At 44.9% G+C, this 25942-nt stretch overlaps 1 protein-coding gene across 1 annotated transcript in view; it reads right to left on the bottom strand.

Annotated features, from left to right (window-relative positions):
• Positions 1-25942, bottom strand: part of SLC3A1 (solute carrier family 3 member 1) — a 53275-nt gene that overhangs the window by 9818 nt on the left and 17515 nt on the right. The window contains exons 3-7 of the mRNA XM_047851299.1: positions 21649-21828; positions 21333-21487; positions 15616-15741; positions 4252-4371; positions 1344-1468 (exon numbers count right to left, since the gene is read on the bottom strand). Coding sequence (XP_047707255.1) covers positions 1344-1468; positions 4252-4371; positions 15616-15741; positions 21333-21487; positions 21649-21828 — 706 coding nt within the window. The remainder of the gene's footprint in view (positions 1-1343; positions 1469-4251; positions 4372-15615; positions 15742-21332; positions 21488-21648; positions 21829-25942) is intronic.

The raw sequence follows: 25942 nt of genomic DNA, 5'->3' as shown, positions 1-25942 counted from the left end.
AACTCTTTAGCAATCTTCCTCACACTTAGAATCTGCAGTGTGTGTCTGCATATCATGTGAAGGGGTTTTCCCCCCAAATCTTCCCGTTTTATTTGAATCCCTATAAAGCCTCACTTTATTATCAGGGTGACCCTTGGCTATTAAAAACCAAACACTCGGAGGGGCGCCTTGGTGGCTCAGTCGGTTAAGCTTCGGCTCAGGTCATGATCTCACAGTTTGTGGGTTTGAGCCCCACATCCAGCTCTGTGCTGACAGCCCAGAGCCTGGAACCTGCTTCAGATTCTGTCTCCCTCTCTCTCTGCCCCTCCCTCATTTGCACTCTCTCTCTCTCAAAAACAAACATTTAAAAAAAAAAGTTTAAAAGCATCTGATGTTTAATTTTGGCTCAGATTATGATTTCACAGTCCCGCATGTGCGCTCTGTTGCTCTCTCTCAAAAACAAAAAACAAAAAAAACCTTGAGGTGCCTGGCTGCCTCAGTTGGTAGAGCACGTGACTCTTGATCTTGAGGTCATGAGTTCAAGCCCCACGTTGGTTGTGGAGCTTACTTTAAAACAAACACTCTTAGGGAAAGACATCAGCCTGAAATGACCTACATCAGTGCTGACTTCACCTGTTTGAAGTAAGTGCACGACATCTGGAACCCAAGTGTTTCAGCTCCAGTTCCATCCCTGCCATTACTACCTGTGTGACCATTGCCTTTGTGCTCGAGTCTCAGTTTCCTTATCTGTGGTATGGGGATAGCAATCAGAGGACCTACTTTGAGGAGAAATTTAACTCCTGTTGATGCTACTGGGTGATGTATATAAACATAGGAAGAGATTTAGTGAGTTTATATGTCCCTGTTTTAAGTGCTTCATAGACATTATCTCTTGCAGTCTCACAAAAGCCTGAAAAGGGTTTCACTATCACCTGTTAATTGATGAGAAAGTGGGACTTGAGTCAGCAAACCAGCCCAAGGTCACACACAGGACTCTACCTTAGGTCCATCTGATTCCAAAGCTGTGTTGCTAACCATTGTGATCTAATAGTTTAAACATTTGGATTCGTACTGGACACTGGACACTAACAGGCCAAATAGTAATGATTAAAAGAATAGTCAGTGGCTTCACAAAATTCTGTGAAGGACTGTGATGCGCATTGTCTGAACAAAAAAACTGAAAATGAGCAAAGTTAAAACAACATGAAAGACTATCCCAGGTCCTGGCAAAACTGAATTATAATACACTGTAGTTATGGAGGTTTGTTAAATAACTTGAGCCTCTCGAGAATGCCTGGCTGTGAAGGATAAGCTATAGATCACACCCTACACCCGTGAAGAACAGAAGTGTGTCTTGTGGTCACCTGTATCTCCCAGGCTCTCTGCTGTATTGGTCCATTGTCTGCCGGAAGCTCCGGACAATGTCATGCATTCCCACTTGGGTGGTGGTGAAGTCATGATACAGCTGCCAGTAATGTGTGACCGTGTCCTTAGGAAACCAAGAAACATGGTTACCATCATTTCATATGTCAGATGCCTATAGCTGGCCTTATGCGAATATAGATGGTCTCTTCAAAGGGCTCAAGCCAAGACAAACGTGCTGAAGGATGATCCGAGGACTTGAAGTGCTCATGGGGTTTTATGGCTGGAGAGTAACATTCATGACTATTAGGACTTCCTTTGATGCTTAAATTATTAAGTAAAACAAATTTTACTATGTATTGATTGCAAATGTATTCAACAAAACCCTTTTCCTAGACATTTAGTGGTCCTAAATGTTTAAAGGCAAAGAAAACATAGAGCTCCTTATTACACCTGGACTTTATCTGCTTACAAAATTGTCCAACGTGTAATAGAATAAAAGATAGAAGTGGTAAGTAAACACTGCCAGGGGTTCAGTAATTTTTCCCGATATTCATTCTATGCCTTCCTAGGGTTACAGTGATCTAGAATCCAAAGTAAAAGACTACGTCTGGCACAAGCCAAGGTCATAAATCCTGGGTTAGGACATGGCTCTACACTGCCATCCATTCAGTGGACTCCTTTTCAATAAGTGAACTTGCTAGATCAAGTGAAGAGTTTTGGAGTCCTAAATCTCTTACTGAAATCACTTTTTCCTTAAGTTTGTCTTGGGTGGCACACAAGACCCATTGTTCTGATCTTTTGTTGTGGCTGGAGGCATATGCCTGTCTTATGACATCTCATCATAATTAGGAAGGTTACTTTGAGATTTCTTCTCCAAGGATACGCACTTCTCTTTGGGACTAATATATCACCTTTTTCCCCCCTTCATTTTCCCTATTGGAAGTCATGTGCTTCCCACCGCTGCACCTCCCCAAAACATGGCCTCTGATTCAGGACATGCTCTCATAATTAGTCCAGGCATTGCCAACTTTTCTTTAGTTAACTGATTTGGTTTAATGATATTCTTAAGTACCCATAAATCTATTAGGACGAAAGCTAGACACTTGATATTTAACTATATGCATTTCATGTAAAGTGTATCATGCTCTAATAATTTTAGGGTTTTTTCTTTTTTTTTTTAAGTTTATTTTGAGAGAGAGAGCGTGCAGGGGATGGACAGAGAGAGGGAGAGAGAAGGAGAATCCCAAGCAGGCTCTGCACTGTTGGCACAGAGCCCAATGCAAGGCTCAAATTCATGAACCATGAGATCATGACCTAAGCCAAAATCAAGAGTCAGATGTTTAACCGAGCCACCAGGTGCCCCTATTTTTTTTCACTAAACATTACACTGCTAAGATTCACCCATATTGTTGTGTGTCACTGTAACTCATTTATTTTGACTAATGTATAATCCATTGTGTAAATTTACAAATCCATCACTCTGCAACCCATTTTAGGACTCCTGTCTAGCCATTGAACATAGAGTGACTGTAGAGTGGTGGTCAACCAGAAGAGCAGAGTGGCATCCTGATTACTGTCTCTGGTGTGACATGGCGGGGAGGGTGAGAACCACTGGTGTGGAACCACAAAGAACCCAGATTTTGTAGCAAGATAGGCTTGGTTTATAGTTCTATTTATCATCTCCATCACCCCTGATAAAGTCAGTTCTCTAAGATTTTCTAAATGAGGATCATGAAATGTCTCCTGTGAGCTGTTGCAAGAGTTAAATGGACTGTTCTAAATAAACACCTAGCATACAGACATTCAGCAGGCGTGTGTTACCTGCTCTTCTGTGTGTTCTTTAATGATTACAGAAGCAGCTCAGGAATCCTAAGCCTCCCCACTTGAGCTTGAGTGAGATGATACAATCGCAGTGAGTTGTCAGAGCCCTTGGTGGAGCCCGTGCCCTCGGAACCCTTGTCACCAAAGTACTCCTTAAGGATGCCCTACATCAGAGGGTGCCAATGAAGGAAACATCTAGGCATATGCATTTGAAACAACTCTGTTCTTCTGAAGAAAACAATTCAAAGCATTTCCGATAGGGGCGCCTGGCTGGCTCAGTCAGTGAAGCATACAGTTCTTGATCTTGGGATTGTGAGTCCAAGCCCCCTTTTGGGCATGGAAACACACACACACACAACTACGCTTCAGGCACCATGGTGGCTCAGTTAAGAGTCCAACATTGGCTTTAAGCTCAGGACATGATCTGCTAGTTCGTGGGTTTGAGCCCTGCATCAGGCTCCATGCTGCCCTTCTCTCTCTGCCCCTCCCCCACTCCAGTGTGCTCACTCTCAAAATAAACTTTAAAAAAAACTATGCTTTAAAATTCAGAGGCATATATTAATAAATTTAACTAAATTAAATTTTTTAAAGGCTTCCTAGATAGGATCAAATTCCTCTCTGGTCAGTGGTGTCTCGTGCTAAAAAAGAAAACCCTCTGGGGGTGCCTGGGTGGCTCAGTCAGTTGAGTGACCAACTTCAGCTCAGGTCATGATCTCTCAGCTCATGAGTTTGAGCCCTGCGTCGGGCTCAGTGCTGACAGCTCGGAGCCTGGAGCCTGCTTTGGATTCTGTCTCCCTCTTTCTCTGCCCCTAACCCACTCTCGTACCCACACAAAACCCACAGATTTGTTGTTACTAGCCTCTTGCTCTTAACCAAATTCATTCATTCAATAAGTATTCAGGTTCCAACTGTGGGCCAGGCACTTAGCTAAGCCCTACAACCATGAGCAAAATACAACAGCTGCGGTCCTAGGTCTCCTGAATTTACGTTCTCTCTCAAAAATAAATAAACGTAAAGAAAAAAAGAAAATGCTCTAATGACATTTTTAGAAAGGGGGAAAAAATAATGTTTAAGACAAAACTTTACCGGTATTTGAGTCTTATTCACTTGGGCTTCATCTCTCAGATGCTCTGCTTCTAGAAGAAATTTAACAGCATCGAAACTAAAGCCATCAACACCCTTTGTCAGCCAGAACTGTATGATTTCCTAAACACAAAGAAACAAAATGCTTTGGTTACATTATGCATTATGTTTATAATGCTTAAAGTTTCTGTCTGTAATGACTTTCCACTATGAAACGGCCATCTCCAGATACAAAAGAAGCACAGCACTCCTATAGTGTATTTTTGTTGAGCATAGCAGCAGCTTAATGTAGTGAACTCTCACTGCATTTATGGACTCCCATACTTCCCTCAAATTTGAATTCAGAATGTTACATTTGTAATTAACGTTATGAGCATGCTTCCAAAGTTTAAAGAATCACTCAAAATGAAGGCATGAAACCACAGTGAAAGGGACTCAGGAGAAACTGGGAACATATCTTCCCCCAAACCCCAGTTCCTTAAAGGTCACTCCAAACAGAGAAAACAATCAGATAAGCATCAGGTCATGAAGGGTTCTTCCACCAGAGTGGGAGATTCTAGAAGGAAAGACTGCAGCTTTCATTTCTGTTTCCCTTGCCTCAGACCACAGCACCAAGTCCTTAGTGAACCAGTCATGGACTGAAAGTACACAGTACAAAGCCCAAATAAGTCAAACATGCTGTGATACCATTGGGACACGAAAATTCAGCATGGCCCCAGGCGTCGGTGCATTTGCAGAATAGTTGGGGACACATGAGACATGAGAAGATTACCTAATAATGCCAGGTGGGGTGCACTGCAACATCATGAGAGGAGACTTCTTGTCTGCAGGGCTGTTGGCGCTCCAAGAAGATCAAATTTAACATGGGTGGCCACAAACAGCGAAAGAAGAGCTAGAGTTCTACCTTGACCAGTGGGAGTTTATCAGGGAGTACGATTAGGAAGAACATTCCAGACTTGTTTGTAGGACAGCATGGCTAATCACAGAGGCAGAACTGACTTGGCCTCTACTGGGGCAGCTGGAAGGACCACAGGGCCTTGAAGAGCAGAGGAACTAGGTCTCCGCTCTCCACCCCTGCCAGCTGGCTCTACTCTGGCACCAGCCGCAAGCTACCCTTCTGCAGAGGGACAGTGGCTCTCCCCACTTTCCTCTCAGCTCAGCCCTTACTGAGTGGCAGGTTTTACAGGAACGTACTTATCACATTAAAACAGAACAGCCCACAACTCGGAGTACTAGACTAAGTAGCTAATTTATGGAGAACAGAGCCATAGCTCCCAAATAAAGACTATCACCCAAAAAAACACGTGTCCTTTTTAAAATGTGTTTCGTGTCTACATGTGAATGTAGGGTCTCTAGGGCGCTGTAATTCAAGGGTCTCAAGGGTTTCTTACAGGCTAACTGGAAGGGTTAATACTGCTGAGGTCAAGTCCCTTTAAAGTGACATGTGTGAGTAACAAAGCTTGAAAAACATTTTCAAATCTAAGAGCAGACTTAGAATCTTAGCGTGGACACAGTTGAACCAAATACCCTTAAGCTGGTTCTACCCACACAAAACCCACAAATTTGTTGTTACTAGCCTCTTGCTCTTAACCAAATGCATTCGTTCAATAAGTATTCGGGTTCCAACTGTGGGCCAGGCACTTAGCTAAGCCCTACAACCATGAGCAAAATACAACAGCTGTGGTCCTTGGTCTCCTGAATTTATTTAGAATCCCCAACTAGACAGCAAATAGTAATGCAAGAATATTTAAGTCACAGCCAGGATAAAAAGCTTTAAAGGAGAGGCACATGATCTTACAAGAAGATGAAATAGCAGGATTGGTCCTGGAGGTCAGCGCAGCAGGAAGGCAGGAAGTGAGAGCGATTGGTTAGAGATTGAGAGAGAGAAGTCAATAGATGTAAAGGTACCTCACTGATGAGGCAGAACCGTCTCATCCCGGTGGCCCCAGGGGTCAACTCAGCATGAAGCTTCAGGACCCCTCAGTAACCCCGGCCCCTTCCTACCCACCTTCTTTCCCCGGGCTAAGTAAACACTCTGTACCTAACTTTACACTATTTTAAGAAGGCCCCAAATTTTCACAAGCTTCAGATTCCATACAACCCAGGCCTACAGCCAGGTGGCGTTGGTCCTGACAAGAGAGAACATGGGAGGTGGGTCAGGGTGGGGGTGGGACACAAATAGTTGTAATCCATCCAAGCCACCTCCGACAAAGCTGTGGGAAAACATTAAACACCACTCTGTTGTAAACATTAAGCTTTGGGGCACGGATTTCCCAGAAAAAAATCTGCTCGCTTTCTTCATGGGGTTCTTATTCCCTTTGGGAATAGTTAGTCTTGCTAACGGTTGACCCAGCCATAAAAAATGAGAAATGTGTACCCGAGCAAAGGTTTCTGGCCCTGGCAGGGGTTTTCACTTCAGTCCAGTAAGAGATACAAAGATCATTTGAAGAGACAAAACAGCAAAAGTTGGATGGTTATTTTTGAGAGTCATTGTAAAAACGCTGTGGTCTTCATTCAGATAATCCAAAATGTGCTCTTGAAAAATATTTGTGGTATTTATTCTCCCAACTAGGTGAGAAAAAGGAGCTCTAGATTTTAATCATTAACCCTCTCTTTACCCCATTTAAGTTCTCCCAGGGTGCCTGGTGCAGAAATGGGCACAGAGCCTAGTTCTGCTGGGTCTGGGTGACCCACAGAGGCGCCACGGGACTCTGGGGACAGTACATTGTGTCCCCGATTCCTGTATAACTCCCATGACATCACAGAGTCCTGGTTTCTCTACCAGGCACCTTTTCATTCTTTTCTCCTTAAACAAGTCACTGCGCTGAGTAAAACAGGAACCAATTCAGCATTACTAGTCTCATATCCAGATTCACGAGACCTAGAGGCAAAACTTTTCTTTTGAGATGACTAAAGTTACTGGGCCATTTACCTAAAAAGCTTAGTTTGCGAAATAGAAAAACTCTGCTCTTACAGGTGACGATCTGTAAGACATCGTCTTGAAAGTGACATAAACCCCAGGTTCAGTCCATCTCAAAGAGGAATAACAAACTATAGGATATTTTAGAAGTACAGAGAGAAAACTATATTCTCTGCTTTTAAGCAAAGGAAAGAAAATCGACCCTAGTGCTGTTCAGAAATCTTGGTGAAACTCTTGGCTAACTCCTTCAGGAGCAGGGCATGGAGGAAGGATCACGGGCTCAGGATTCTGACCCATCCGGGCGCCCTTCCCAGCTCCCCACTTTGCATCCAGCTGCGTGCATTAGCGCATCTGCATGGCCTTACTGACCTTGGTCTCCTCATCCATAAAATTACACCCGCCTGGCAGAGTTTCTATAGGGACTAAATAAGGTATTGCTGCTAGAGTCAATTCACACTTGGGTGTTTATATTACCTGATCTCTCTGCCGTGTTTGGCCCTGCTGTCTAAACACGCCTTCTAGAAATACTCCTATCCCTTAGCTCCCGGATACCCACTCCTCGTTTGCCACTTTTCTCTGTCTACTCCACAGTCCTTTAAATGTTAGCACTTTGGGGGCCGCCTGGGTGGCTCAGTCGGTTGAGTGTCCGACTTCAGCTCAGGTCATGATCTCGCGGTCCGTGAGTTCGAGCCCCGCATCGGGTTCTGTGCTGACAGCTCAGAGCCTGGAGCCTGCTTCGGATTCTGTGTCTCCCTCTCTCTCTGCCCCTCCCCCACTCATGCTCTCGCTCTGTCTCAAAAATAAAGAAACGTTAAATATTAGCACTTTGGGGGGCTCTTACACTCCCTGTTCATTTCACAACATTGTATTGACTCATTTATCTACCCATTTATTATTTAACAAGCATTTAAATAACAAGGAACACCCTATCCTAAATGCCATACAGAGAGGTTAAACCACTTAATCCCCAATCACCCCTACGAGGTATGTGTCATTATTGTTCCTGTTTTACCAACGAGGGAACCGAGGCACAGGGAGATGAGGTAACTTGATCACGGTCACAGAGTTAGTAAGTGGTGGCACCAGAATTGGAACCTCTGGCACCCTTACCCATTTGCTCTGATTTTATTTTATTCTTTCGATTGGAAGATCTGCCAACTCCTGGCCCCTATTCCCACATGCCAACAATCACCTCAAGCTCAGTTGCAAGTGACCCCCTTGTCCATCTTGGCCAGCCTGGTGCTCTCACTGACACTACCTGCCTGACCTCTGTAAGCCTTGTCTGCATACCCACAAATCCCAGAGTTTTATCTCTAAGCCAGACATGTCCCCCAAGCTCCATGTCCTTATATCCGAGTCTCCATTGAATACTTTGACATCTCAGACATCAAACTCTCCATGATTAAGACATGCCCCCCCCCATCTTTTGTCTCCCATCTCAGGAAATGCCACCACCGCCAGTCTGCATTCAAATCCGAAATCTGAGAGTCATGCCAGACTCCTCTCTAACCTGATGATACCCCTGCAACCCCGTGCCACCTCACTGCTCCGAAGCCCCTGGCATTTCTTCCCTGATGACTGACCCATCCTCTCCCCTGGCCCCTCTGCCTCCAGACCTGCCCCACTCAAGCCCCTTCTCCACAGTCACTGATTTCCAAAATGCAAACGGAAAATGATTTCCCTAAGACCTTGTAAATTCAAATCCTCACCACCTCACCACCAACGCCGTGCTCAGTAGGAGCAGAGTAGAGCTGACATGTAAGCCGGGGTGGGGTGGGGGGTGGGGTGGGGTGGGTGGAGGTGGGGTACCTGGGCTCCCTGTCCCCAGTGGCCGTGAACATACTAACTCCCCAGGATCCCACACGCCAGCACTCAACATTTCCACATGGCGGACTCGGGGTCCTGACACCGTTCAGGCAGAGGGCTGGGCTGTGTGGAGTCTCTTCCCTGCTCTGCTACTAACCCAGCTCTCTGGACTTCTGTTCGCTCATTTGGCAAAGAAGAGACGTGATCGCAAGTAAAAACCAAAGTGGCTGGAAACGTCCAAAATGCCATACAAACGTAAGCCTCCACCTTCTCCCAAGAAGGCTTCTAGACTTCACGAGGTAAACACACTCAAGCCCTGAGAGGTTCAGGGCAGAGCCAAGTCCCCTGAAGGCCAGTGCAAGGAGGATACAGAGAGGAGAGACGAGGGTGCTGTGTGCTGTGTGCCCCCCGCTTGCCTCCCACTGTGCAGATAATCTGAAATCTGATGGGAGCCAGAAGCAAGAAGTCGCCATGAGTGCGAGCTGGTATGCAAGCAGGAATCATTCCAAATGCCTCCCCACCACAAACTCGCTGGGTTGCAAATAATTAACCTGCTTAGCTCTACTGCAGAGATAAGTGCTGCTGGGGGGTAGGAGGGTGTTGGAAAGTCCCCTTCATGTGAAAAGTCCCTCTTCAGCAGCAAAGAGCCTTTCCTTGCAGCTTCTTGGCCTTTCTTATTTAGTTCTAGAAGCAAATCTTCTATACCAGCCTTACAAAAATGTCTAACCTTCAACTGGAGGCAGTTAACGATTCATCCCAAGGGGAATCTCATTCTGTTGAGACTAGTAAATAAGGCTCTTGTTCCACTACTTGGATGCCTGCAAGGGAACGGCCGGAACAGTAAAAAAATAATTAATGTATTGGCTGGCACCTTTGGACAAAATTGATCACACTTGTCTAAACATCTCCAGACAATCCATCTCTATTGTCACAAGGAGCCTGGAGAAATCCACTGCCTGATAAACCAACTGGATTATACTCACATTTATGAATTTCTACTTTTTTTCTTTTCTTAATGTTTATTATTTATTTTTGAGATACAGAGGGAAACAGACACACAGACAGATAGAATGTGAGCAGGGGAGGGGCAGAAAGAGAGGGAGACACAGAATCCAAGGCAGGCTCCAGGCTCTGAGCTGTCAGCACAGAGCGCGACGCGGGATGCGGGGCTCCAATTCTCAAACTGCGAGACCATGGCCCGAGCCGAAGTCGGACGCTCAACCGACTGAGCCACCCAGGCGCCCCGCCACGTTTATGAATTTCCAACTGAAAGCCCTTGAAAAACTGTGTAGGAAAAGTGACGCACAGAGACAGAAACGGGTTTGCCTCAAGTCGGAAGTGGGGTTGTGGGTAAGAGGATGGACTCTGGGTTTGAATCCTGCTCTGGATCAATCCGCCCCAGGTGGGTGACTTCACCTCTTTCACCCTCAGTTTCCTTCTCTGTAAAATGATCCTGCAGTCTCCTAAATAAGGCTTGGTCAGAGCATAAATGGGATGATCCAGGTAAGGCACTTGGCACAAAGTAAATGCCCAAAAGTGTGTGGGGGCGGGGTGGGGCGGGGAAAGGTACAGGTGGGGGTGTGTAAATGATCTTTGGTGAAGGAAGACAGTGTCCACCCTCCAGCAAAGAAGGTTAAAACTAACCCTAGTTGGGAGCTGTGTCTGCCACCCTGCCCCACCCCCTCTCCCCAACCTCAAAGAGACAAGGCTGCACTGACAAGGTGCCTACCTCTGGAACAGACCATCTAAATTCATCTAAATTCTGGGAAACATTAAACGTGTGTAGTAAAAACAGTCGTAGAAGTAAGGAGTCTACAGGAATATATTTCACAGCAACAGCAACAAAATGCAAGACTTGCACACTGAAAACGCAAAACAATGTTGAAGGAAATTAAAGACCTAAACAAGTGGGAAGACATCATGTGTTCCTGGTTCAGAAGACTTAATATTGTTAGAGTGGCAATGCTGCCCCACACTGATGCCCGCATTCAATGCAATCCCTATTCAAATCCCAGGAGCAGGCTGCTTGCAGAAATTGACAAGCTGAGGGGCGCCTGGGTGGCTCAGTTGGTTGGGCGTCTGACTGTATCTCAGGTCGAGTCTCGCTGTCTGCGAGTTCGAGCCCCACATCAGGCTCCATGCCCGTCACTCAGAGCCTGTTTCCGATTCTGTGCCTGCCGTCTGACTCTCTCCCGTCCGCACTCTGTGCCAAGAAAATAAATAAAGGTTAAAAAAAAAAAAAAAAAAGAAATTGACAAGCTGATCCTAAAACTCATATGGAAAGAATATGATCCAGTAACTCCACTCCTGGATATTTACCCAAAGAAAACAAAAGTACTAACTCAAAAAGATACATGCACCCCCATGCTTAGTGCAGCATTATTTACAATAGCCAAGCTATGGAAGCAGTCCAGGTGTCCATTCACAGATGAATGGGTAAAGAAGATGTGGTCTGTACACACACACACACACACACACACACACACACACACACCGGAATATTACTCAGCCATAAAAAGAATGAGACCTGGCCATTTACATCGGTATGGATGGACCCAGAGGGGATTATGCTAAGTGAAATAAGTCAAACAGAGAAAGACAAATACCATGTGATTTCACTTATCTGTGGAATCTAAAGAACAAAACAAAAACAAACAACAGTCTTTTCAATACAGAGAATAAACTGGCGGCTGCCAGAGGGGAGGTGGGTGGAGAGATGGGCACAAGAGATAGAGGGGATTAAGAGGTACAAACATTCAGTTGCAGAACAAGTCATGGAGATTGAAAAGTACAGCGATGGGAATACAGTCAATAATATTCTAGTGACGTTGTATGGTGACAGATGGCGACTGCGCTTACTGTGGGCAGCACTGAGTAATATACGGAATTGTCAAATCACTATGTTGTACACCTGAAACTAATATAACATCGTATGTCAACTATACTCCAATAAATAATAATAATTGATCGCCAAAAGAAAGGAATACAAGGACCCAAAATAGCCAAAGAATCTTGAAAGAGAAGAACAAAATTGTAGGACTCACACGACCCAGTTTTGAAACTTCCCATAAAGCTAGACTAATCCAGACATTGTGGTATTGGCACAAGAACAGACCTACAGATCAATAGAGAAGAATTGAGTCTAGAAATAAATCCTGACATTTATGGCCAGTTGATTTTCAAAAGGGTTCCAAGACAGTTCAATGGGGAAAGAATAACTTTTTTTTTAAACACATGTTGTGGGAATAACTGGATAGCCACATGCCAAAGAATTAAGTTGGACCCCTCATGCCATATATAAGAGGCAATTTAAAAAGTGGATCAGATACCTAAAATGTAAGAGCTACAACTATAAAACTAGGAAAAGAAAACATAAAAAATCTTCATAACCTTGGGTTAGGCAATGGTTTTTAAATGACACTAAAGTACAAACAACAAAAGAAAAAAAAAACGGACAAATTGGACAATTTAAAACTTGTGCTTCAAAGGACTCCATCAAGAAAGCAAAAAGACATCCCACAGCATGGGAGAAAATTGCAAATCATGTATCCAGAATACATATAAAATTCTTTTTTTTTTTTTATTTTTTATTTTTTTTTTTCAACGTTTATTTATTTTTGGGACAGAGAGAGACAGAGCATGAATGGGGGGGGGGGCAGAGAGAGAGGGAGACACAGAATCGGAAACAGGCTCCAGGCTCTGAGCCATCAGCCCAGAGCCCGACGCGGGGCTCGAACTCCCGGACCGCGAGATCGTGACCTGGCTGAAGTCGGACGCTTAACCGACTGCGCCACCCAGGCGCCCCTAAAATTCTTTTTTAAAGTTTATTTTATTTACTTTGAAAGAGAGAGAAAGAGAGAGAGAGCGGGGGAAGGGCAGAAAGAGAGAGAGAGCATTCCAAGCAGGCTCCTCCCTGTCAGCCAAAATCAAGAGTCAGACACTTAACCAACTGAGCCACCCAGGCGCCCCTATACAAATTTTTTTACAACCAGGGCATCTGGGTGGCCTAGTCAGTTGAGCATCTGACTCTGGCTCAGGTCATGATCTTGCAGTTTGTGGGTTCAAGCCCCAGGTAGGGCTCTGCTCTGGACAGTGTGGAGCCTGCTTAGGATTCTCTCTCCCTCTCTCTCTCTCTGTCCCTCCCCTGCTCACACTCTTTCAAAATAAATAAACTTCAAAAGAATCTTAAAACCAACAACAGAAAGACGAATGACACAATTTTAAAATGGGCAAAGGATGTGAACAGACATTTCTCCAGCAAAGATATAAAAATAAAGTACATAAGCGCATGCGAAGATGCTGAACGTCATTAGCCATCAGGGAAACGTAAATCGGAACCCCAGTGAGATGTCACTACACACCCACTAGGATGACGGTACTCAAGAATACAGACGGTAACAAGCGCTGGCAAGGAAGGATGTGGGGAAATCGGGACCCTCACACATTGCTACCGGGACTAAACATGGTGCAGCTGATTTGGAATAGAGCTGGGCAGTTTCTCAACTTATTAAATGTAGATTATAAATACAGATACATATCGTAGACATACAGGTAGATATTGTACGACTTTGTTTATATGAAATGTCTAGAACAGGCGTATCCACGGAGACAAAAAGTAGATTAGCGGTTGCCGGCAATGGGGGGTGGGGGGGGGGGTAGGCACGGAGAGTATCTGCTAATAGATATAGGGCTTCTTTAGGGGGTGAAGAAAATGTTGTGAAATCAGTGGTGATAGCTTTACGACTCTGTGAAGAGACTAAAACCACTGAATTATACACTTGAAGGGGTGCATTTTATGTTTATGTGAATTATATCTCCCTAGAGGTAGTACTTAAAAACAAGAGGGGCGCCCAGGGGGGCTCAGTTGGTTAGGCATCCGACTTCAGCTCAGGTCATCATCTCACAGTTTGTGAGTTCAAGCCCCTGCATCGGGCTTACTGCTATCCGCGCAGAGCCCAAGTCAGATCCTCTGTCTCCTTCTCTCTCTGCCTCTCTCTCTCTCTCTCTCTCTCTCTCAAAAGTAAATAAACATAAGAGGAAAGAAAAAAAAAAAAAACAAGAACAAACTTAAGGGTTGTGGGCACCCTCGGTGGCTCCAGCGTGGCCACCTGCACTCTCACCCTTCAGCTGACAGGGTGAGAGCTATAGAAAGGGACCCACAGCTCTCTGTTCTGTTCGGGTCCCCTCCCCACCTACCGACCTCAGAACACTCCCCCACTAACCTGAATCCCTGCCCACTACAGCCACAGCAGCAGCAGCAGCAGCAGCAGCAGCAATAACACAGCTGATATCTGTCTTGTTGGGTATTGGAATTACCACTGTGTGGTGACCGCCGACAGGAAGCCTCCTATGAGGGGCCACGGAGGGATCTTCAGCAGCTCAGCAGGAATCCCTTACAGCAGCCTTCGTGACCCCGTGGGATCCGCCCCTCGTCTCCACTTCTTGGATCTCAGCCCCTAACCCTCCCTCTCGTGTCACTCCTATGCACTGGCAGGCTTGCCAGATAAAACACAGGACACCCCGCTAAGTTTTCATTCCAGATGCGCCGCGAGTAATGTTTTAACAGAAGCGGGTCCCAGATACCATCTCTCTCGTTGTTTATCTGAAATGAAAATTTAGCTGGTGTCCTGCATTTCCATTTGCTCCCTCCGGTCACTGGATCCACCAGCCTCCACGTCATTCCTGAAACACACGAAGCACGCTCTCACCTCGAGGTCTCTGCACTGGCTCTTCCTCCCGCCTGGAACCTTCTTCCCCCAAACATCCACGGGGCTCCCTTTCAAACTTCAGGTCTTTGTCCAAACAGGGCCTCCACGGAGGGATGGCCCCAAACCAACTTGTGCCTGGCACTCTGATGTCCCTTACCCTCAGGGGCTACCCGACACGTTACACGTTTAGTTGGTCACTGTGTGCCCTCCCCTCGGTTTGCAGACAATGCCTTGAGAGCAGGTTTTATTCGCGGCTGCATTTCCAGTGCTTAGAACACGACCTGGATACAGAAGGCCGTGCATGGGTCATGTCCCACAATGTTCCAGACAGCCCGTGAGACAAATCCGCTTTCGACCGTGTTTCACAGATGAGGGGTCAGAGACACGGAAAGCAAAATATCTCACCCAGAAGCCCACAGTAGCAGCAGTGGCGCTGGGTCCAGATGCAGGCTCAGATCTAGAGCCCACACTCTGTCGCACCTCACTGCATCCTCTCATCATCACAGGCAGAGGGGTACCTCAGGGCTAAGTTACCAAGGTATTTCTGCCTCCCTCCCCTGTCCATTGTGTGAGGAAGGAACGACCAGCATGTCTGAGGGTCTAATATTTGCCTCAGACTCCATAATCCCAGAGTTTAATTGTATTACTTGGTTGTTGTTGTTTTTTTTTATTTTTTTTTAACGTTTATTTATTTTTGAGACAGAGAGAGACAGAGCATGAGCAGGGGAGGGGCAGAGAGAGAGGGAGACACAGAATCGGAAACAGGCTCCAGGCTTGAGCCGTCAGCCCAGAGCCCGACGCGGGGCTCGAACTCACGGACCGCGAGATCATGACCTGAGCCGAAGTCAACAATTACTGTTCAACACAAAGTGTATCGGGTACCCACTTCTACACCCATGCAATGGAGAAGTCTGTGGGGGTATCTGTACTCACTTTTATTTCCTCTTGAACATCAGGATTGTGGAAATTTAAATCAGGTTGTTCTCTCATAAACTGGTGAAAGTAACATTGGTTTCGTACTTCGTCAAAGTGCCAACTGGAGTTTCCGTACACGCTTAGCTAGCAAACAGAAAATAGCATATCACCTTCTTAGCATCCACGTAATGGCATTGCCCGCAAAGAAACGATCATTGCCATCCCTGGCCCGGTGCAGGCGGAGTGTGCGAATCCTCGGAATTTTCCTTCTAGGGAGAGCACTGGATAAATTCATTCCTTAAAATGTCACCCACGGATGCCGCACAGATGTAGTTGGGGTATATTTGTCTAGTAGAAGCTGTTCCTAACAACCGCAATAGCAAACCAATGCTCTCAAATGTAGAATGAGGCCAATTTAAGGAGCGGACATTTTTTTTCTCCGGAACAGGATATTTTTTTTATTCAATAACTACAAATCGGAAACAAGATTGGGGGAGGGAGGACCAGGCTGGGACAAATAATGGCTACCTCTTCCCTGGCAGAATGGGGAGGAGGTGGCCCCTACACCCTCCATGGTTAATAAAGGCCCCCCCGCCTCGCTCTGCCACAGCATCCCACTTTCCCTGGGACTGGGGTGGTCGGTAACCCAGCCTGCTCTGCCCAAGGCCCCTTCCCCTAAGAGCATCTTGGAGGAGGGGGATGCGGGCAGAACAGCAGGAAGCAATGAGGACGAACATGTGGTGGTCATGGCAGCGATGATGTGTGTCTAAGAATGGAAACATTGAACAAAAACAACACACTGTCCAGAGGTAGTTTGTGAACAGAGGAAAGATGGAACCAGAACCTTGGGGGGTAGGGAGGAGCGGAAGGGTGGGAGTGAGCAAGGCTAGTTCCTTGTTATTAGTGCCCCGTGTGAGGCATGGGGAAACCAAGGCCTAGGGTGGAAGTGGATGGGGTCGGGCAGTGGCTGCGGCCCACCTGAGGTGGCTGCCACAGGGAACCTGGGCCTCCTGGATAATGGGTGGACTGCATTTCCCTCACTGCAATAGATTCCAGGGTGGTGGTGAGGTGGGCTGGAGCCCATTTACAGAGGGTAGGGGCCTCAGACCCCTCCTGCCTTCCCTCTTGTGCCCCAAATGGGACCATCTGACCTTGAGCAAGGACTAGGCAAGGTGGGAAGGAAGAAGAGTAGGTGTGAGCCACACCTACTGAGGCACAGGTCGGCTGGGGGCATCTTGGAGCTGAACGCCCCTCCCCATTGGCCGTATCTGCTGCTGCCAGGGCTATGGAGTGGGGCAGATCAGAATGAGATGGGACTTGAGCCCCTTTTAAGGCCAGGGGAGCCCTCCCGGGCCCCTTAGTGGGAAGCCCTTAGAGGGAAGAGTGGGGAAGCAGAAGGGATGCCCAAACCAAGAGCCCAGTCAGCAGTGTCCCACCGCTGAGTGTGGGGATGCAGCAGGGGCAGGATGCAGCAAGGTGGGAAGTCAGCTTTGTCTGGAAGGGCAAGTATGTGCCTGGGGTGAGGGGTCACTGGAAACCAAGACCAAAGGAAACTGCTCCCCACTTGGGCCCACAGCAGCTGGTGGTGAGGGTGCAGGTGGGTGGCAGTGATGCATGGGCCTGGGAGGTCGGGGGGGGGGGAGGGGGCGGGCGATGGGAGTGGAGCTGTCGAGTCCCAGAAAGAACCTAAAGAACAGACATTTCTAACATATTTTCTTGAACCTTCTATCCAGGCTCTGGACTCCTCCTGTTTGTGAAAAAAATGCAAATGATGGTCAACTGGGGAGAAAGATACATTCCATTGGTCTTGGAGTTTGAATCCACAGAGTGGATATTTAAACTGTATCCTTGGAAAATTAGTAGAATCATCCACTTAAAACTCTTCTTAAAAAAATAACAATAATAAAATAAAATAATAAAAATCAAAACCCTCTAGCCCTCAGGAGTAAAAGAAATCTAGCAGACTCAAGCACCTGGCACTGATTTCCTCTTTCTAGGAATGCTCACAAATGTGACTCCAAAGCGTGACTCTCCTGGCGGACTTTCCTGCCTCTCTCGCTGCTACTTTTAAGTCAGCTTGGTTCCTTCAATGGGGCGGTTCCTCAGGGCTCTAGCTTGGGCTTTTGTTCATTTCATGCAAAGGAAAACATCTGGACAACATTTACAAACTGGGGGATTTTGCACAAATCTTTTTCTTTTTAACTGGAACACCCAGTCATGGTGGGTCCAAATTGCCACTAAAACAAGTGGGTGGAGCTAAGTGGCAGCTGCCGCCTTTCAAGGAAACACACCCTCATCGCCGGCCCTGACACAAACCAGGATATTTACAGTCTATGCGACCAAGAAAAGATGGGTATCCAGAATACAAAAAGAACCCCACCAATTTCAAAGACACAGACAACCCAAAAGAAAACTGAGGAAAGAAACCATAAACAGGTGTTTCACCAAAATGGAAGCTCAAGTGAATGAAATGTACGAATAAATGTTCAACATCATTAATAACTAGATAAATCTTCATTCGCAACTAGATAAATGGAAAATGAAGACCTCAAGGTGATACCAATTTAGGTTCACTTGGTAAAAATTATTGAGTCCGGCAGTACCAGTAAGTTAAGGAGAATATGTATGTTTTATACTGCTGGAGGGGATATAAACTGGTACAACCACTTTGACAATCAGTTTGGTATTATCTTGCAGAGGTCAGCATGCAGTCTCGTGCACCCAGAAATTTCACTCCTAGCCATTTGCCTTTCAGAAGCTCTTGCACATACACCCTGGGACAAAGAGACTAATGAGAATGTTACCATGGCATCGTTAATAATGGTAAAAAAATAAAATAAAATAAAATAAAATAAAATAAACCCCTGGAAACAGTCCAATTGCCCATCAGTGGAAGAGTGGATAAGTAAATCATGGAATATTTATACAGTGGAATATTACATAACGGTGAAAAAGTATAGGGGCACCTGGTTGGCTCAATCAGTCTTTGGCTCAGGACCACAGTTCGTGAGTTCAAGTCTTGCATGAGGCTTTGCACTGACAGTACAGAGCCTGCTTCCGATCCTCTGTCTCTTCCCTCTCTCTCTGCCCCTCCCCCGCTCATGCACACTCTCTCTCTCTCTCTCTCTCTCTCTCTCAGAAATAAACGTTAAAAAAAAAAAAAAGAAAGAAAATGTATAAACCACAGCTACCGGACTCTACATAGATGAACATTAAAAACAGTGAAAAAGCTAGTTACAGGAGATTTACATGCACCAGGACATTTATCATAGAGTCCAAAACAAGAGAAACTAAATAATAAATCTTTTAAAAATATGTAGCATATGTAGCACAGGAAAAACACAAAGCAAGGACTTGGAAAACCTCCAAATGTGAGGCAGTGGTCACCCCTAAGAGGAGGCGTGGGGAGGGACAGGGAGGAACCTGCAGGCATTTTCAGCAGTGTTGGTAATGTTCAATTCTTAATTTGGGGATGGGCTCATTGATGTTCACTATATTATTACTTAGATACATATTACCTATATTTTCTAACAGTTTTATTCACGTATAAATGAACACAATAAACTGCACATATTGTGTGTACGATCTGATCGGTTTCAACATGTGTATATGTTTGTGAACTTCTCACCATGATCAAAATAGTGAATATATCCAGCCTTTGGGACCCCCTGACCCCATCTTCCACTCCTCCCCATCTCCTTCCCACCCCTAAACAACTAATCGGCTTCCTGTCACTACAGATGAGTTTCCATTTTCTAGAATTTCATGTTAAGTGGAATAATATGTACCCTTCTGTCTGGCTTCTTTCACCGGTATAGTTCTTTTGAGATTCATCCATGGTGTTGCCTGTTATCAATAGTTCATTCCTTTTATGGCTGAGTAGTATTCCATTGTATGGTTATGCCACAAGATGTTTTATACATCTATCATATATTACATATATTTTGGTATGTATCAACTATTTTTTAAGTTTATTTATTTTGAGAAAGAGAGAGGGAGAGAGAAGTGCCTGTGGGGGAGGGGCAGAGAGGGATAGAGACAGAATCCCCAGCAGCTTCTGTGCTGTCAGCACGGAGCCCGATGCAGAACTCACTCACAAACTGTATGATCATGACCTGAGACAAAATCAAGAGTCGGACACTTAACCAACTGACCACCCAGGTATCCATGTATCAACTACTAAAAAACCAAAAACAAACCAACCCAAAAAGCCAACAATGTTGGCTATAGTGGAGAACAGATGGAAGGATGGAGAAACTGGAGGCTGTTACAGGCCTGCAGGCAAGAGATGATATGGTTGGAAGTATGGGCAGCGATTTTTAGAAGTAGACTGTATGGTGGGACGGTGCCATCATTAGCCCTTTCATTTACTGGCTGTGTGACGGAGGGCAAGGTGTTTAACATTGCTCATCTGCGACACAGGAATTAAAACCCATAGGCTTGCCGGGCAGATTAAATGAAGGAATGAATATAACACACTTAGCACAGAGCCCGGCACATAGTATGCATTTAGTAAATGCTTGTTAATATCGTAATCATTTTAACGAGTGTGTGGGATTGAGGAAAAGAAAAATTTAGGAGCTAAAACTGCCAGGATTGCTGATAACCCGCTCACCAGGCTGCATACTAGTACTATTCATGAAACCTGGGGTACAAGAGGTTGGCGGGGAGAAGATCACACAGTCAGCATTGATACGTGTTGATATTGAGTGCCCTTGGTTCATCTAAAAGTTGATGCCCAGGAGTCAGCCTCTTTAAGTGTTTCTGGAGAAGGTCAGGAAGCGAGGAGGAGGGACTGGAGGGTAGAGATCCAGAGGATCCAGGGTAAACAGTTCTGCAGAAAGCAGGACAGACATGAACCAGAGCAGGTGGGGGGACCAGCCCAGGACAGGGGCAGAGTTGCCAGATAAAATACAAAACATACGATTAAATCTGAATTTCAGATACACAGTGCATCAGTTTTAGTGTAAGTATGTCCCATGAAATATCTTATACTCAGAAACTATGCAAATTCAGATTTCACTGGGCTTCCTGGATTTTTACTCATAAGTCTGGTAACCCCAGACAAGACGGACCCGGTCTCTGCCGTAAAAAAAGGTGAGTAGGAAGAGGGTGGGTATAGGAGCAGGCAGGTTTGATGACTTCTGCTCACCCTTCGAAGCAGAGCTTGCCGCTGAGCATGATAAGAGGCAGAGATGGCAAGAAGGGTGTTTGAGGAAGAGAGAGGGCCTGGATGGTAAAATTCCAAGACTGGATGCCTCAGTTCAGGTGAGGACAATGGATGTGTGATGTCTCTGAAGGCACAGACACAGAAAGTGGACGGTCAGACTCATTTATGGCTGGGGTTTCACTGGACAGGGGAGTCACACAGTCAGAAAGACATAGGAGTCTGGAGTCTGGAGTCAGAAAGACGGAGGAGTCAGCAAGACCGTTACTGACCTAATAGGACACGGAGTCCAAGTCTGATGACATGGGAAGTAAGGGAGGAAGGAGCTAATAACAGAAAGTACAGGCTTTAATGTGCTAAAACACATCAGTTCCACAATGGAATAAAAAGTCCAAATCCAAATGATTACAAGCCTTGGGTAGGTTATTTCTATTTATTTGGGAAATTTTCCCCTCCCCCAAAACTATACCCATTCACTTTTTTCCTTAAAAGGACTTTATAGATAACCAGTTTAATCACCGAAGATCTGCCGATTTTCTCTCTGTAAATCAGACAAGTCGGTACTTACCCAGTTGTTGGGTGGTACGGTTATGCCATTCTCATGGGTACAGTCATGCCAGATGTAATAATCAGTATATTTCCCTGTCCGGGTCCGACTCAGTTGAAACCAAGCATGTTTATCACTGGTGTGGTTTGGTATGAAATCAATTATTAATTTTAAACCTAATGAGTGAAAATGTTTCAAATGTTAGGAAGAGATTATATTAGACAAATACAGGTCTGTTAAGGAAAAAAATGCTTTGAGTAAGCAATTGGAGAATGCTTTTCTCAACCCCACCCCCACCCCACCCCACCCCCCACCCCCCACCTACCACTCAGTTTACCTTTATCATGTATGGCTGCAACCAGATTCTCAAAATCTTTCATTGTTCCAAAAATAGGATCGATTTCTCGGAAATCTTCAACACCATGTCGGAAATCTTTAAGGGATGACTTATAAAATGAAGTAATCCAAATAGTTTTTATATTTAAAGTTGTGATGTAGTCCAGCTTCTCTTGAATGCCTGAAGAAAAAAGTCAAGGCCATGAGAAATAAAGTTTGACTTTTTGATCGAAGGATTAAAAACAAAACCAATAGGGCTAAAATTGAAATATGTATATTGAAACAGAAATACTCAGAATTCTGTTGAATTTGATGAAATTCAAATAGAAAAGTCTAGTTCTACCAGTAGCATCAAATGGTCTTTTAGCAATAACCTTTGACCTTTAACATAAATGGAAAACGTTAACATCTGTCTGTGTTCATAGATTATATTTAAAATCAAGGCTACAGTATTGCTAATTTATCCTACACATGGTTTTTGAACACCTAATCTAAGCCAGGGGCTGGACTAAGTGCCAAGGGACAAAGAAGAGTAACACACGGTCTAAGCTACACTGTCCAGTACGACAGCCATTTGTACATGTGGCCATTGAGCACTTGCGATGTGACTCGTCTATTGAGATGTGCTGTAAATGCAAAACACACACTGGATTCTTAAGAATATGATAATGTAGGGGCCCCTTGGTGGCTCAGTCAGTTGACTGTCCAACTATAGCTCAGGTCATGATCTCACAGTTCGTGGGTTCGAGCCCTGCGTTGGGCTCTGAGCTGACAGTTCAGAGCCTGGAGCCTGCTCCGGATTCTGTGTCTCCCTCTCTCCCTGCCCTCCCCCACTCATGCTCTGTCTCTCTCTCTCTAACAAAAATAAATAAACATTAAAAAAAAATTTGTGTAAGAATGTAATAATGTAAAATATCTCAGTAATATTTTATGTTGATGATATGTTGATATGTTGGCTTAAACAAAATACTTTAAATGAATATTATTAAAATGGATTCAAATTAAAATTAATTTAATTTAATTAATTTAATTAATTTTAAAATTAATTTAAAATTAATTTAAATGGATTTAAATTAAAATTAAATTTTTTTAAAGATTTTATTTTTAAGTAACCTCTACGCCCAACATGGGGCTTGAACTTATAACTCCAAGATCAAGAGTCACATGCTCTATTGCCTGAGCCAGCCAGGTGCCCCTAAAATTAAATTATTATTAAAATGAATTTCTCATCTGTTTCTTTTGTACTTGTTTTAATGTGGCTCCTTAAAGAATTCACAATTATCTACGTGGCTCACGTTCTATACCCTTTGGACAATGCTGAAGCCAATCATTTATACAGAAGACAATTCTAGATTTGGCTGAGAAGAGACACAGGAATGAAACTCCGTGTACTTGGAACCTTGTGGGATAATTAGCAGGTAGTGTGTATTTGTGTGTGTGCGGTCCCAGTTCAGAGTCCTAATTGCAGATCAGACTTGAGTGTAGTAACTTCAATCTCCAGTAACTTTGGGTGGGACCCCTATATGGCTTCCTACAATCAGAGCCTGTCACAGGTCCCACAGCAGGCTGGAGGTCACTGAGACCAAAGCACAAAGTCTCCTGACTCCTGGCATTAGGGCTCTTCCCCGACTATAGGATGCTTGTTTTTGTCCCCTTTGTACCTCAGTTCCTCCATATGGGTGTCTGTGAGACCTCACAGACTATTCACCACCAACAAAAGGATTTTGATTTCAATCAGAACAATACAAGACATCTTAAGAATAAGGAAAGGAACAGGATGGTAAAAACAAAGGGGCTGGGCAGATACAAAGTAAACAAGGGATCCCAGGCCCCCACGCCAGGGGACAGAAGGCAATCACCAAAAACAAACTGAAACCTGCAGTGGTTCCTTCAGATAGTAACAAGCAAATCCCCTCAACCTCAAGGACAAATACCTATTGATTAAAGCAAATAACTAGTCCCTCAAGGCAAAGTTACTAGAAAAGGCAAACATAGGAGCTGATGAGACATGGCCCTGTGTATGGGAATTCGGGATGTATCTAGAAGGAGATTACAAGGGGAGGGCCAGGAAGTGGGGAGTTTATTTGGGTTTAGGGATTTTAGCTCTTTTTTGTCAAAACATCACTTTTGGTAAGCATTTACTACATAAAGGGAGCAGGTGCTAAGGCCACGCAGGGATGAGGGGTGGTGGAAGGGAAGTCACCAGGATAGGTTACAAGGCGGTATCAGAGGGGACTGTAAACAGTCCAAAGTCCCATGAGCTCTGGGGAGGGGAGTAGATGCTCTGACTGAAAGCTTAAATAAAGGTTAATATAGGGGCACCTGGGTGGCTCAGTAGGTTGAGCATCTGACTCTTGATTTCAGCTCAACTCACGATCCCAGGATCTTGGGATCGAGCCCTGCATTGGGCTCCATGCTGAGTGGAAGAGACAGAATCCTCTCTTCCTCTGCCCCTCTCCCCTGCTTGTTCTCTCACTCTCTAATGAAAAAAAAAAATATATTAATGCAGAAAGAGTTTCAACTGCACCTTGAAGGACAGATAATATTTCAATTAATTTTTTATTAATTTTTTAATACTTAAAAAAATTTTTTTTAACATGTATTTATTGTTGAGAGAGAGACAGAGCACAAGTGGGAAAGGGACAGAGAGAGAGAGAGGGAGACACAGAATCCGAAGCAGGCTCCGGGCTCTGAGCTGTCAGCACAGAGCCCAACACAGGGCTCGAACTCACGAGCTATGAGATCATGACCTGAGCCGAAGTCAGACATTTAACCGACTGAGCCACCCAGGTGCCCCCCCCCCATTTATTTTTTTTAAAGTTTATTAATTTATTTTAAGAGAGAGTTCAAGCAGGGGAGGGGTGGAGAGAGGGGGAGAGAGAATCCCCAGCAGGCTCTACACAGTCAGCATGGAGCCCGACGCAGGGCTCAAATCTACAGCACTGGGATCATGACCTGAGCCGAGATCAAGAGTCAGACACTTGACCAACTGAGCCACCCAGGCATCCCAATATTTCAATTAGTGAGGACACAGGAAGGTACAAAAAAAGATACCAAGCATGAAAAAGAAAAGCCTTTTATTAATTATTTTAAAGTAATCTTCAAAAAAATTTTAAAGTTTATTTTTTTTTGAGAGAGAAAGAGACAGTGCAAGTAGGGGAGGGGCAGAGAGACAGAGAGAGAGAGAGAGAGAGAGAGAGAGAGAGGGAGACAGAGAATCCCAAGCAGGCTCCATGCTGCCAGTGCAGAGGCCCATGTGGGGCTCAAACCCACGAAACCCTGAGATCACGGCCTGAACAGAAACCGAGAGCTGGACGCTTAACAGGTTGAGCCAGCCAGGTGCCCCATCACATAGCCTTTCATTAATTATTAAGGTAAGTTAGAGATTTCAAGATCCTATTTGAAAGTTAGATTTTAAAGTTAGATTAAACTCTGGGGCACCTGGGTGGCTCAGTCGGTTAAGCAATGGACTCTTGATTTCGGCTCAGGTCATGATCTTCCAGTTGTGAGACTGAGCGCCCGAGTCTGTTTCTGTGCTGAGGGTGGAGCCTGCTTGGGCTTCTCTCTCTCCATCTCTCCCTGGCCCTCCCCTGCTGTGTGCGTGTGCTCTCTCTCTCTCTCAAAATAAATAAATAAACATTTAACATCAGATTAAGCTCATCCCCACTTCCCATACTCTATTAGATCATTTTCTTTTATTTTTTTTTTTCAAACTAAGTCTGATCAAAAATTACCTTGTTTGTTTCTTATCGTTACCTGAACTAGAGCGACCGTATCAACCAAGTTGTCCAGGACAGCTCCAGTTTACATGTGCTGTCTGGCAAAATTTTACTTTTAAAAGTGTCCTGATTTAAGCAACAAAGTATAAAGATGCTCTACACTTGACTCAGAAATTATTGGCGGAACTTAAAAAAAATAGTTTTGGGGGAGCGCCTGGGTGGCTCAGTCGGTTGAGCGTCTGACTTTGGCTCAGGTCATGATCTCGCGGTCCGTGAGTTCAAGCCCCGCGTCGGGCTCTGTGCTGACAGCTCAGAGCGTGGGGCCTGCTTGGGATTCTGTGTCTCCCTCTCTCTCTGCCCCTCCCCTGCTCATGCTCTGTCTCTCTCTCTCAAAAATAAACATGAGAAAAGTTTTTTAATAAAAAAAATAATAATGTTTACCTTGTGTTTCATTTTATTTTTACTAATAGGGATATTATTTTAAACAATCCTCAATTCAAGTAACGCCCAACACTCTGCTAATACCTTTTTTCCTTCCCTTCATTTCTCAGGATTTAAACTTTAAAGACTCAGCCT

The sequence above is a fragment of the Prionailurus viverrinus genome, chromosome A3 (assembly GCF_022837055.1).
Source record: "Prionailurus viverrinus isolate Anna chromosome A3, UM_Priviv_1.0, whole genome shotgun sequence".
NCBI classification, from domain to species: Eukaryota; Metazoa; Chordata; class Mammalia; order Carnivora; family Felidae; genus Prionailurus; species Prionailurus viverrinus.
The sequence above is the reverse complement of the archived record's forward strand: the minus strand, read 5'-3'. Positions and strand labels throughout refer to the sequence as shown.